We start from the raw sequence: 12930 nt of genomic DNA on the forward strand, positions 1-12930 counted from the left end.
GGTTAAAATAGTTTTGAGGAAAATTAAGTTAATAAATGGAAAGCTCTTAGAACAGATCCTAGAATATAGTAAAAACTCAATAAATGTTGCCTATTATTATTTGAAGGCCTCTGTTAAATGCTACATGTTTTTGTTTAATTAATGGTAATTTTGGAGCAACAAATATTTTAGGCCTCCAAGTTTGTGTGTCTAGGGGTTAAAAAACTTCAAACTGTTTCCTTATGTGCTTAAGTACATTTTACACGTAAGTGTTAACATGGTTCTCTATGCGGTGAGCTTATTAGTGTCACACTTTTCTGCAGTTTGGGGGCTAACAACTAACTATGTCATTATTTTCTATTTAACACATTCAGGAAAAACTAGCCTGAATGGCAACTTCTATGTCTTCTCTTATCATTACCTAACAATGCTAATTTTCAATCTCAAAGAAATTAGTTAACGTTTAAAGAACTCTTTTCAAATCTATTTACAAATCAATCACAATAGTTTTTGCCCATCTTTAATCAAAACCTGATCATAGGCTTCCTAATATTAAATCTGATGATTCCCTCCCTAATATCACTGTCATGTTTCATTTAGGTACCTCATACAAGAAATTTGACTTCCCCATGAAATGAGTTTATACAAGAATCCCTCTTGACAATGAATTCATTGATAAACATATCCATGAGATCTTACATTCTCCCAGACAATAAAATCACCTCTGCCTTATCTACATAGCAGCTTTGAAGAGTCCTTATCTTTTAGTAATACACAGTGAAATATTTACGGATGCAATAAGTCTGAGTTGCTTCCAAACAATGGAGATATAAATAAAACAAGACTGGCCATAAGATAATTAAAGTCAGGTGATAGGTTAATTATAGTATCCTCCCTACCTCTGAATATTTAAAAAATTCTCTGTAATGAAAAAATGCTACAATCCTCATATCCATCCTGCCACCTCCTTAAAAACATACCAGATCTAGGGATATAATCCTGGCTGGCTATACCAATTTCTGTTGGAGCAAATTCTTTAATTTCCAAGTCTCTATTTCTGGAATACCTAACTTACATAGCTGCTGTAAGAATTAAATGAGAGAACATATGTAAAAGATCTCTAATACAGTGGCCAACACATTGTAGGTCTTGAAAATTGGCAATTAAATGGACCTTTGCTGAGATAATGAGCAACTACCAATAGAATATCATGTAGACTGAAAATGCACCAACACACCTTTGGAACACAAACAGCAATTGAAATACTTCCCAATTGTCTGGTTACCAACAAAACCGTTGTAAACTGAATTACTCATCAAGGACAATATACTCCGAATTTCCATGGTACTTCCAAAATTCCAGGGAAAAGATGAGATTCCCATTAAAAAATTACAATGTAGCTTTGCCTTTTATATTTAATTATAAATATACAGTTAGCATACCATTGAGATTAAAAAACATTTATTTGTATTCACTACTAAAACTTGAATAAAAAGATTTCTCATAAATATGCAGTTTTAATCTTTTGAAAATAACTGGTATTCCACAGTTAAAGTCCTTTTGGGTGCTCTTTGATCACAATTGTATTAATAACAGCAGAAGCTAACATTTCTTGGGCACTTTTGTGCCAAGCACCATTCTACGAATTTTGTCTACAGCAACCCTATGAGCTTCTATGATTATCCCCATTTTACGTGAGGAATAGTTTCTGAGCTGTCCTAAATTATCACAGTGGCGTACACGTTTTTTTCCTAATAGTTACGTGAAAGGCAACTGATTCAACACTGTGACTCCACTTAAGCAAAACACAAAAACCAAATATGTGAATTATGACGTTCAGAGCTTAAAAAACCTGCAAGTCTCAGAGGGGCAAGCAGCTTCCAGGAAACAGAACGGCAGTGCAGGTTAATGGTCTCTGCCCACGGAGGGCGTTCAGCGGCCTAGCTGTCCCGAGTTCTTTAAAGCTGCGGTTCACCACCTTCCAGAGATGAGACAAGAGTCTCTAGACAGCTATTTCGACCGGCCGCCTCCTCCCCCCATTACCCGTCTCTGGAAGTCGAAGGTAGGCGGAGCTCCCCAAATGCACACCTGCCGTAGGCCCCGCTTCCTCCTCGGAGAGCACCTGAGCACCTGACAGCCGACGCCGACCGCCAGAACAAGCAGCACCCGCCAGGCCCCCGCCCATCCTTCCCGTCCTCCGCCCTCAACCTGGCCAGGTCTTGGCTGGGACCCCCCAGGACTGCCAGGATAGGGGCCAGGCGGGACCGCGGCCTCCAGTGCTCTCTCACGGCGCCATCTTGAGAAGGGAAGAGGGTGACACCCGTCGTTCCCTCAGCCAGTCCCCAAATCCTGGTCTCCAGAGCCCCTGGGAGGATGAGTCACCAGGCCGGCGGGACGAGACGCCGGGTTCCACAGCTCTCCATCCCGGGCACTGGCGCACGCGACAGAGAGGGGCGGGGGGCTCGAGGCCGCACACAGAGAGCCCTGGGGTCCCGGCCCGCTCTGGGCTGGGGAGGGACGCTTTGCTAACCTGGGGCCGCAACGCACGGAGCCGCGGGCCTGGAGCTTCCCAGCAGTAGGTCCCAGGCGTGTCCGAGACGAGGCTGAGGCTGAGGCTGGGGCTTTGACGGCGGCGGCGGCGCGTCTCCTCCTCGCGCTGCTCCCCTCAGTCTGGACGGTGCGGGGCTCTTGCAGTGGTGCCGCCCCCGTCGGGCTCCGTCTCCGCCTCTCGCCGCTCCGCCTTCCTCTTTCTTTTCTCCTCCTCCGCCGCCGCCGGCGCTCGAGTTCCGACTGATTCTTCCTCCTCCTCCCTCCTCCGCCTCCTCCCCTCAGGCCGGCCGCCGGCTCCCTCGCGAACCAAAACACAAACACTCAAGTCCCAGTGCCGGAGCCACTTCCGCCGCCCGGCGCCGGCCTCGCCGCCACGTCGCTGCACGTAGCCAGCTACGCCTCTTCGTCACTTCCGTTCGTCGCCGGTCCGACCGCTCCATCCGCTCCCCCGCCCCTTCCCGAAGCCTTCCCACCCTGGGCGAGTTCGCGGGGCGGGGCAGGGAGTGTCACGTGACTCCCGAGCGGTGGGCTCGGGTTCCGCCGCCTTCCCCCTCCCTTCTTCCCTCCTCGAGGCGCGGGCGGTCCCGCCCCCATCGGCGCCATTGTTATCTGGGCGGCGGTCACGGGCTTCTGGAGGGAGGGGTGGTGGGAAACTCTATTGCCGCCCAGCTCTCGGGGAAGCCCCGCAGATCTTGGGTTTGTTCCTAGCCCCCTGTGTGGGGCGGCGAAGTTCCCTCTGTGCGTATGAGCTCACAGTTCCCCTTACCCCACCTGCTAGCACCCCAACCGTGGCTACTCGCTAGGGGGCTTTTTTGAGGGAACTTTTCTACCGTAAGAGAGCCCGCCAACATGTCCCTGGGGATGGTTGGGTCGGTAAAGGCGACCTGGTGCAATTTACTGCAGGGAAGAGGATGAGACCCTCCGCATCCCCAAAGTTGTCTTTAGGCGGGGAAATTTTCAAATAACAACTTGCTTTTATTGAGCGTTTACCTGTTTCTGGTGGGGAGGGGCAAATCCTAAAATAATAGCTAGGGTTTATTCAGTGTCCCTTTTAATTTTACAGGAATTATTCCATTTTATTCTTACACTAAGGCTTTCGCTCTGAAACTAACTTCATCGTCTGCCTCCCTGTATTAGAATATTAACTCCCCAAAGTGGCCCTCATCGCTGTCGGTTTAGCACAGTGCCTGGCAGCCAGCAGTCTTAAGTCATGGTTGTGCAATTAATGAGTTTGGCGTGCATGTTTTACAGGTAAAGAATATGAGGCACAGATTGAGAAACTTGTGCAAAATCACCGTGGAGTTGGTCGTGAAATTATATTCTAACCTGCAGGCTGGTTCCAGAATGAGTGCTTAAGCAGGAGTGCAGTGAAAGACAAGCCAAGACATTAATTATCTTCCACTGCAGACCTACATAAGACAGTCTTCTTTGGTTAAATCTCACACAATAGACAGTCTCTGGCCAGGCATCTGAAACAAAACAAAACAAAACAAAAATTCCTTCTGTAATTTGGTAGAATGTTAAATTGATTTTCCCACAGGATAAGAGCTACTTTTCAGTTTGCAGTGTACCATTTATAGCCCCGTTGTGAGAACGTCAATAATGATTGCCTACTATGTGTACTTGGGGTAAGGTATCCTGTGGGTGCTCAGTCAATATTATGTAACGAAGATGATTTGAACCCTTGAGTAGGCAGTCTTTCCAATCAACTCCCCAGTTACTAACCAGAAGAGCATGATGTGTCATACGTAAATGGTATCTGTGGCACTTTATCCCCAAGGGATGGTTCCAATATGATATGTTAGTCATGGTGATACCTCTTGGACAATCCCAGGAAGAATCAGGAAATAGGATATGTTGCATCAGTTTTGGCATGTCAACAGTATGCCCAAAACCAAACCTATTCCACCCTAAACCTGCTTCTGCTTGGTGACTGGTATTAATAGCCTCCCAGTCACCTGGACTTGAAAGAGCAAAATTGTCTTCAACTCCTTTCTCTCATAAACAATTGTCCATTCTATGGCCCCAAATTCTCTAATCCCTAAATCTGAGATGTAATCCCAAAGCCTGAGCCCTGGTAGTACTCATTTAAACTGGAGTTAATACACACTTCCTGCCTTTTCAATCCTTTCTTTACACTTTAGCCAGTCACTCTGCTACTCGAAAATGTTCAGTGGTATCTCCTTACTTGCTAAATAGAGTCCAAAGTTCTTCAGCTCTAGTCCCAGCCCACATTTCTTTCATTCTATTTCTATAGCCTCCGTGTATCCCAAACTCTTGCTTTGTGCCCTAATCATACCAATGTACTCTGTGTTCCCAGAATGTTACCTGTCTGTTCTCATTTTGACGTCTTTGTTCCCTTTTTTTCTCCACCTGTAACACCATTACTGCCTGTCTGGACTGCATTTGAGGGTACTTCTACTGGCTTTAGTTAACTTTTTCCTTTAGTTTCATGATACTTTGCTTTACCGTCTATAATAGTTCTAATATCTGCCTTATTTTAAGGTTAGAGAGTGCCTAGACTTTCTACTCAGACTTTTATTCCCATCAGGATTTTGAAGTTCTTAAGGGCTTGGACCATAATTTAATCATCATTTCCTCACAGAGGACCGTTGATTGATAAATAGGACCCCAAAAATATTTGTGAACTTAATTACATATAGAAGGTGAACGTATGACTTAAGAAGATCTCACAGATAACACATGGATGCTGAAATTTATAAATTGCTGGGAACTCCCCATTTCGTCATTCTAGGATTTTGCTTCCCCGTTTATTTATTTCTACGAATTGTGTCTTTTAATTCACCTCCTTCGTGAATACATTCCACAATATTTTATAATTTAGTCATAATGTTTGCCTGGGAGAGTGCTGCCCCGGTGGCCAGCACTTCTAAAATCCAGTGGTAATTTTGGAGAGATTGAAATGCCACAGTAAGCTTTGCTCTCATATTGTCAGTCACAATATGCCTGTGTTTTTTCCTAACTCCAGATAACTGAGGAGGACTGATAATTCTTTACATTTTAGTGTCAAATGTAGGATCCTACTAGTTGATAGAATGGCTATAAAATGGGTGGGCCCTAAATAAAGTCATAAGGACTTGAACACTGTCCTTAGTGCTTCTTTTGCCTTCAAATCTCTAAACACCCACCCAGGAATTCCCAGCATTTTGCGTCTCTCCATCACCCATTAGCACACCATATCTCCTACCTTCCCTTCCAGGAACTCTTTCCTCCATTGTGTAGTTGAAGAATGAATCTTTGCATAGGTGGTAATGATGGTAACATTTTAACTGGCACTGTCTGGAGACCACCCAAAAGGTAATTCTAACATAAAGAATTGTAGGCATGATGACAAGGCAGTGAGAAAAAGGCTATGGAAACTTAAGCTAGTCATGTTTAAAAAGCTCGTGTCTCTGCAGGGCATCATGCAAGCCTCAGCTCAAATGTCACCTACCTAAGGAACTTCTAAGCCCACTAATTCTAAAGTGGCTTCCCTCCACATCAAAGCATTCTTTTCTTCATAACACTTATCACCATGTGAAATGATCTTATTTATTGGTTTACTTGATGGTTATTTATACCCACTAGAATATAAATTCCATGAGATAGGGATTGGCTTATATTCCATTGTATTCCCAGCACTGACACAAAGTGGGGATTCAATACATATTCGTAAAATGAAAGAATTGAATGAACCCTTATACAAACATACCTTGATTTATACACTATCTAGTCATTTAAAGTGCTTAAGATGAGAACAATATATTAACTATCTAGAAAACTACAGTACAGAGTCTTTACAAATATGAAATAGTATCCCCTATCACTTTTAAAAAAATATTTGGATTTTACAAGTTTTTCATAGAGTTCTTAAAGATTGGAATCCTATAAATTCCATTCAACTTCTAAGCTACATGTTCTATATCCTTTATATGTATAGAACATTACAAATATTCACCAAATACACTTTCATTGAAACCTGCCAGAGGGCCAGCCCCAGTGGCCTAGTGGTTAAGTTCCATGCGCTCCACTTCTACGGCTAGGGTTCGGTTCCCCAGCACAGACCTACACCACACATCTGTCAGTGGCCATGCTGTTGCAGCGACTCACATACAAAAAAGAGGAAGATTAGGAACAGATGTTAGCTCAGGGCAATCTTCCTCAGCAAAAACACAACAAAACAAAAGAAAATAAACCTGACAGAGGTTAAAGAAAATGTCAGGGGCTGGCCCTGTGGCTGAGTGGTTAAGTTCACACGCTGTGCTTCAGCAGCCCAGGGTTTCACAGGTTCGGATCCTGGGCATGGACCTAGCACTGCTCATCAAGCCATGCTGAGGCAGCGTCCCATATGCCACAACTAGACGGACCCACAACTAAAAATATATACAACTATGTACTGGGGAGCTTTGGAGAGAGGAAGGAAAAATGGAATCTTTAAAAAAAATCTCACACTTAGAAACAGTTTTAATTTGCCATAATATTTTAAAAATTCAGTATGCATTATTATTATGTAACACATCTCATTTTTTTTTTTTTTGAGGAAGACTGGCCCTGAGCTAACATCTGTGCCCATCTTCATCCACTTTCTATGTGGGATGCCTGCCACTGCATGGCTTGCGGAGCAGTGCCATGTCCGCAACCTGGATCCGAACTGCCTGAACCCCAGTCACTGAAGCAGAACGTGCACGCTTAATGCTACGCCACCGGGCTGGCCCCTCAAACTTTAATGTATTTACTTTAAATGCTATTTAAAGCCTGGTTATTAAAGTAGTGTTCTGAAAGACTTGAAAATGTTTCTATACCGCAGCTGCCAAATATAACTTTACAGAATTTAAAGTAGTTCTTTAGCGCTAAAAGAACTACATGCAGTGTGCACGTGCTTGCCCAAAGAAAGACCTAAAGTTTGTGGTCACCACCAGAAGGAGGGTTATTTACTCCCTAATCACCAGTAAAATTAATAGGCCGCTAGCCAGGAGGAGGTCCATGGATGAACCCATCCTAAGACGTCATTGCTTGGGAAACTGGAGAGAAGTTGGGGAGCCTTTGCTCTAGTGCCCAAAACCACATCCTTCAAGTTTTCTTGTCCTCCAAATCTAGTAAAGAAGGGGGAAAAAAGTGAGAGAATGAGAGAGAGGGAGAGGAAGAAAGTAGGGAGAGGGAGAGGAAGAGAAACGGACCCAGGAGAAAGAGGGAGAGATGGGCGGAGACCTGCTCGGGAAAGAATTGCGCGCCAAACCACGCCCATGTTTCCTAGGTAACCGGGTAAACAGACCTCCATCTCCTTTTCCCCTGTGAACTCCGCTAGGTGTTAGGTGGTGGGCAGGATATCCGAGTGGAGTCTCCCAAACGGTTGGGCCCCCCCCAAGGAAGTGGGAACTTCCCTCGAGCCAGGTACAGCTTTGCCCTTAGAGATGAATGCCCTTGGAGGAATGAGGGTGTCTGAAAGGAAATCTCCCCTGAGCATGAAGGGCGGACTCACCTACGAAGGAAAGGATGATTTAGGAGAGAGGAGGGGCTTCATGGGAACAAAATCTCCCACGGAGTTGGGGCTCAGAGTGGGATTAAGAAAAGAAGATTCCGCATGGAATGAGAGCCCCTTGGGTAATAATAAATATGAAGAGAGAATGGCATCCCAAGAAACAAAATCTCCATTGAGCAAAGGGCTTGAAATGAGATTCAAAAGACAGAATATTTCTAGAACCCTCACGGAGAATAATAATTTAGAAGTCAACAGGGTCTCAGCCTCACAGGAAAGAAAACCTTCTCTGGGTATGTTGCCGGGAAGAGTGGGTTTAGAAAATGAGTGTCTTCTGGCGGATTGTTCTGGAAGGATAACACGGTCTTCTTTGGGCATGGTGTGTGAAGGTTCACAGGCTCTGGGGAGCAGGAGAGGTCCTGTGGCTGGTGCCTCTGAAGGGTTAGAGGCTTCAAGATGGAAGCAGCCTGCTTTGGGTATGGAACCTGGAGAGGAGCTGGAAAAAGAGTCGACCTGTGTGGTGATGAAGCCCAGTGCAGAGATGAAGCCTCCTGTGGAGGTGGACATTGGGCTACCCCAAGCAGAGGAGCCAGATGAAACTAAGAATACAGAGCCCCAAACGGGCTTGGTGATAGAACCTTCTGACTGCCAGTTTGCCCAACAACCTGAAGAGAAAACGGAGGCTGAAAACACTGAACCAGGAGTAGAACCTCCAGATCGCATCAGACCCATATACTCTGGGAAATTTTTTGATCGGATGCCTTGCTGGCCAAGTGTAAGTTTTTTTGTAGTATTTTCCCTAGGAATTATGTATAGCCATATTGAGATGATAAACTAATGAGACTTGTTGGATTTGTGGAGTCAAATTGCAAAGACTTCTTTGGGATTCTGATATCCCTTGTCCCATTGGACTCTTTCCAGCTGCTTTTTTGTCTCATCTCCTTTGATTCTCTGCTGCCTTTCTAGATGTCAGCTTTGTTTTCTGTGTGCACCAGTGGGTTCTTCCTGATTTCTCCCTCCTTTCTCCTTTGACCTTATTTCATTCCTCAACCTGCATTTTCTCTGCCCTCTCACTGAGATATGTGTTGTATCCTAATATTATTTATGCTATGAGTTACTCATTCCTTCAGCAAAGACTTGTGGTGGCCATTATGCTGGGTACAGGATGATATAAAATGAAAAGTACATGATCCCTACCCTCTGGGTTTAGGCGCTCACCCCAATGTTGGAGAGAGATAACTAAACAAATATTAAATAGGTGTCTAAATAGAAAACAGACGTGATTCTTCTGTCATAGAAGTACATTCTAAGCACTGAACTCAGTGGAAAGATTGGACAACTCTGTTTGGAGATGGGAAAGGCTTTTCAGAGCAAGTAATATTGGAGCTAATTTAGAAAGGTGTCAGTGTTTGGCAGATGGAAAAAAGAGAGCATCTTGGGCAAAGAAAGACATAGAGCATGACTAAAACTTCTTGTGTTTGGGAGATATGTGTTGGAACAAATAATCAATAACCAATCTATAGATAAGGAAGACAGAGAGACATTTAATGAGCTTAATGTGAGTACTAGTCTGGAAGCAGTCCCTTCCACAGGGAAGAAAGCACTCTGGGGCGGCATGGTTTACAGCGTGGTTGTATACCGCTTCAGAACAAAGAACATACATGACAGGAACACAGCTCCCCCCCAACCCCTCACCAAATCACAAGGAGATGTTTTGCTGCAGTTTTACAGCAGGTCAACTTGACCTTAATTCTCTGGGAAGAAAAGCTTGTCTTCGCGGACGTACTGGTATTGGCATCAGAGAGAGGGAGACCTTACATTCCTATCTTTAAAGGGTGCATTCTTTGTTTTGAGAAAATGTTTGAAGCAGATGTACAATGTGTATTTGGTGGGCCATAAGTCAGGCTTCTCTGGGAAAAACAAGTTTTAGGCCAAATCCGATTTAAAAGAGTGGCTTCCCCATATACCTCAATATGTGAAAACTTATTATTATTATTTTCATCACATATATAAGCAATGCTGTTTACTCATCATGGTGTTAAAAGATAAAGCTGAAGAAGAAATATGTGGAAGAAATCTAAAGGTCCAGAATTCAGGGGTAAAACATATAGATACAGGAAAAATGGTGGATCTTAACGAAAGAAGGAATACATAAATTTGACTTTTAGAAATAATTCTGATATCAGAAGTAATGATGGACTGGAAGGGGGAGATATTGGATTGCAGGAAAAAGTTAGAAGGCTATTCCAAAGTAATGACAGCCTGAAATGAATGTAGAGTTAGAAGGAATAGACAGCAAAGTGCCATTATGAGAGCTTTTTAGGAGATGATATTGTTAAGAATTGCCATCCAGTTGTGGATCTATGTGGTGTAAGAGAGGGAGATTGGTGGATGACTTAGGAGTTTCTAAGTTCATAATGATCTCTTCTGGTTTGGTAGCAAATGAATACCTGGTGTTGGCCATCTTGAGTTTGAGATATCTACAAGATATCAAAAGAAGCCAGGGAGATAGTTGGTAATGTGAGACCATTAGAGCCACGGGTGGGGATGGTAGAAGGTCTAAGCAAGAACCTGGGGAAACACATTTATAAGATGGTCACAGAAAGAAATGTCAATTAGGTGAATTCTTGAGGACAAAGACTTTATCTTATTTATTGTGTAGTTTCATGGCAGATCACAATACCTGGCATACAGTGGTCATTCAGTAAATATATCTGAAAATGGAAAGAAGGCTGGATGATTAAACGGGAGAAAGAACAGTCAGAGAAGAAAGAGGTGAGTCTGAGAGGGTAGTATTGAGGAACATAAAGGAGGCATCCTTAAGGCATTCTGGAAATAAAGATTCCACACACTGAGATTTGAGAACAGAATTCAGCTGAAGTGCTCACAGGAATTCTGCAGAATTTTATCTGGGTCTGCAGACTTTTGTTCCCCTTGGGACTCAGGGTGTACTTTTGTCTTTGACCCACTTTGCTTTCTGGTTCCCTTATTGAATTTCCCCAGCCACTTTCTTCTCACTTGACCACTCCTGCTTCTTCTTTCTGGATTGGTTCTGCAGTCTATGGATTCAGACCTGATCTCACACACAAGCAGATAGCAGCTTCCGGTTTCTAACACAGGCAATTCTAAACCCTCTGCTTCCTCCTACCTCTCACATCCTCCTTTCTAAATGTGACAGAACAGGGGAGGGAGTTTCAAGGAGAAAGTGAATAGCAGTGTTAAAACTTCTCTGATAGGGTAAGTAGAAGAAAGATTAATTAGCTTTGGCAATGAAGTAAATTAGCTGCATTGTTAGAGTGGCATAATGGATGGAGAATTCCAGTTGCAATATGCTGAAGAGCAAATGGGAAATTAGAATTGGAGAAAGTTACTGTGAATCTGTTTTTCCTTAAGAAGTGTGACACTGAATAGAAGGGAGTAAAGATTCTGTTTAGGAATTTTTTTATTTAGTCAGTCTGTAGAGGAGTTTGAGATAACACGAAGGAGATAATGGGTGGAACCAGCTCCTAGATAAGCAAGAGGGAGTGGAATTAGGACCATAGGTGAGAAGAGAGGTTAGCCTTGCCTAGAAACAAGACTCCTTTTAAAAAAGTGGGTTTTTTTTTTTGTATATTAAAATATCTATTGTTACTATAAAACAAAAATAATAACATTATAGAAAATTTAGAAAATAGAAATGAAAATACTCACAATCTTACCACCCTAATACAATGCCTACAAGCAATATGCTGCATTCACATTAACATTTATTGGAGGCTAACTGTATCAACACCACTGTTCATGGAGCTTCGCAGATATTAGCTCATTGGCTCTCATAACAAACCTATGAGGCAGCTTCTACTAGCAAATTCCATTTTACAGGTGAGAATACTGAGGCAAATCAGATAAATTGGCCAAGGTCATACAGCTAGGCAGTGATAGCCCAGAGTTTGGTGTCACAACTTCTGGCTCAAGAGTCTGAGTTCTTGATTATAGTTATCCCTCAGTATCCACAGGAGGATTGGTTCCAGGACCCCCCATGGATACCGAAATCTGAAGATGCTCAAGTCCTTTATATAAAGTGGCATACTATTTGCATATAACCTATGCGTATCCTCCCATATACTTTAAATCATCTCTAGATTACTTATAATACGTAATACAATGTAAATGCTACATAAATAGTTGTTATACTGTGTTGTTTAGGGAATAATGACATGGAAAAAAAAGTCTGTACATGTTCAGTACAGATGTAACTATCGTAGGCCTTTCCATCCAAGGTTGACTGACCCACGGATGCAAAACCCACTGATACAGAGGGCCGACTGTGTACTACACTTCCTGTGACACTTTTCTCCAAATGCATTTTTATGTAGTTGTAACATCAAGTATAAAAATGTGTCTTGTTTTTCACATATTATTTACTAAGCACTTACTACAGAGACTTTAAGAGATCTTTTAATGATAAAAAACAATATTTCTGTAAGTTATATGATTCTTTAGTTAACTCATTCCCCCTCTTTTTGGGAATTAAATTTTTTTCCAGATTTTTCTATAAAAATCATCTGTGAACATCTTTATGCATATGTCTTTTTATATGTCTTGGAATATTTCCTTAGGATAGAGTTTCAGCAGAAGTCAAAGGATTGATCTTTTTCTAGTTCCTGTTGCCAAATTCTTTCCTAACACGTTGTATCACTAAATTTAAAACATTGATAATGATTTGTTAGGCATTGTTTTAATTCATGTTTATTTGATTTACAATGAAATTGAGAAATTGCATCATATGTTTGTTTTCATTGTTTTTCTTATTTTTATATCTGGTCACCTTGATGAACTCTTATTAGTCTTAATTATTTATCATTATTTCTTTTGAAAGTAAGGTCTTTTTTCTGACTTTAATGGGAATAATTCTAGTGCTTCACTGTTAAGTAGTATTTTTGCTG

General features: G+C 42.5%; 2 protein-coding genes across 3 annotated transcripts in view; one reads left to right on the forward strand and one right to left on the reverse strand.

Annotated features, from left to right (window-relative positions):
• Window positions 1–2967, reverse strand: part of RAB5A (RAB5A, member RAS oncogene family) — a 29266-nt gene extending 26299 nt beyond the window's left edge. The window contains exon 1 of one of the 2 annotated variants that reach the window (XM_014842150.3): window positions 2510–2967. The gene's annotated coding sequence lies outside the window, so the exon portion shown is untranslated. Of the gene's footprint in view, window positions 1–2067; window positions 2322–2509 lie in introns of those variants that run through there. The other variant, XM_044753992.2, reaches the window with a different exon arrangement.
• A 4863-nt stretch (window positions 2968–7830) lies between these two features.
• EFHB (EF-hand domain family member B) overlaps window positions 7831–12930 on the forward strand; it is a 47506-nt gene continuing 42406 nt past the window's right edge. Inside the window, exon 1 of the mRNA XM_014842152.3 lies at window positions 7831–8780. Coding sequence (XP_014697638.2) covers window positions 7941–8780 — 840 coding nt within the window. The 5' untranslated portion in view covers window positions 7831–7940. The remainder of the gene's footprint in view (window positions 8781–12930) is intronic.

The sequence above is a fragment of the Equus asinus genome, chromosome 21, assembly GCF_041296235.1.
Source record: "Equus asinus isolate D_3611 breed Donkey chromosome 21, EquAss-T2T_v2, whole genome shotgun sequence".
Lineage (NCBI taxonomy): Eukaryota > Metazoa > Chordata > Mammalia > Perissodactyla > Equidae > Equus > Equus asinus.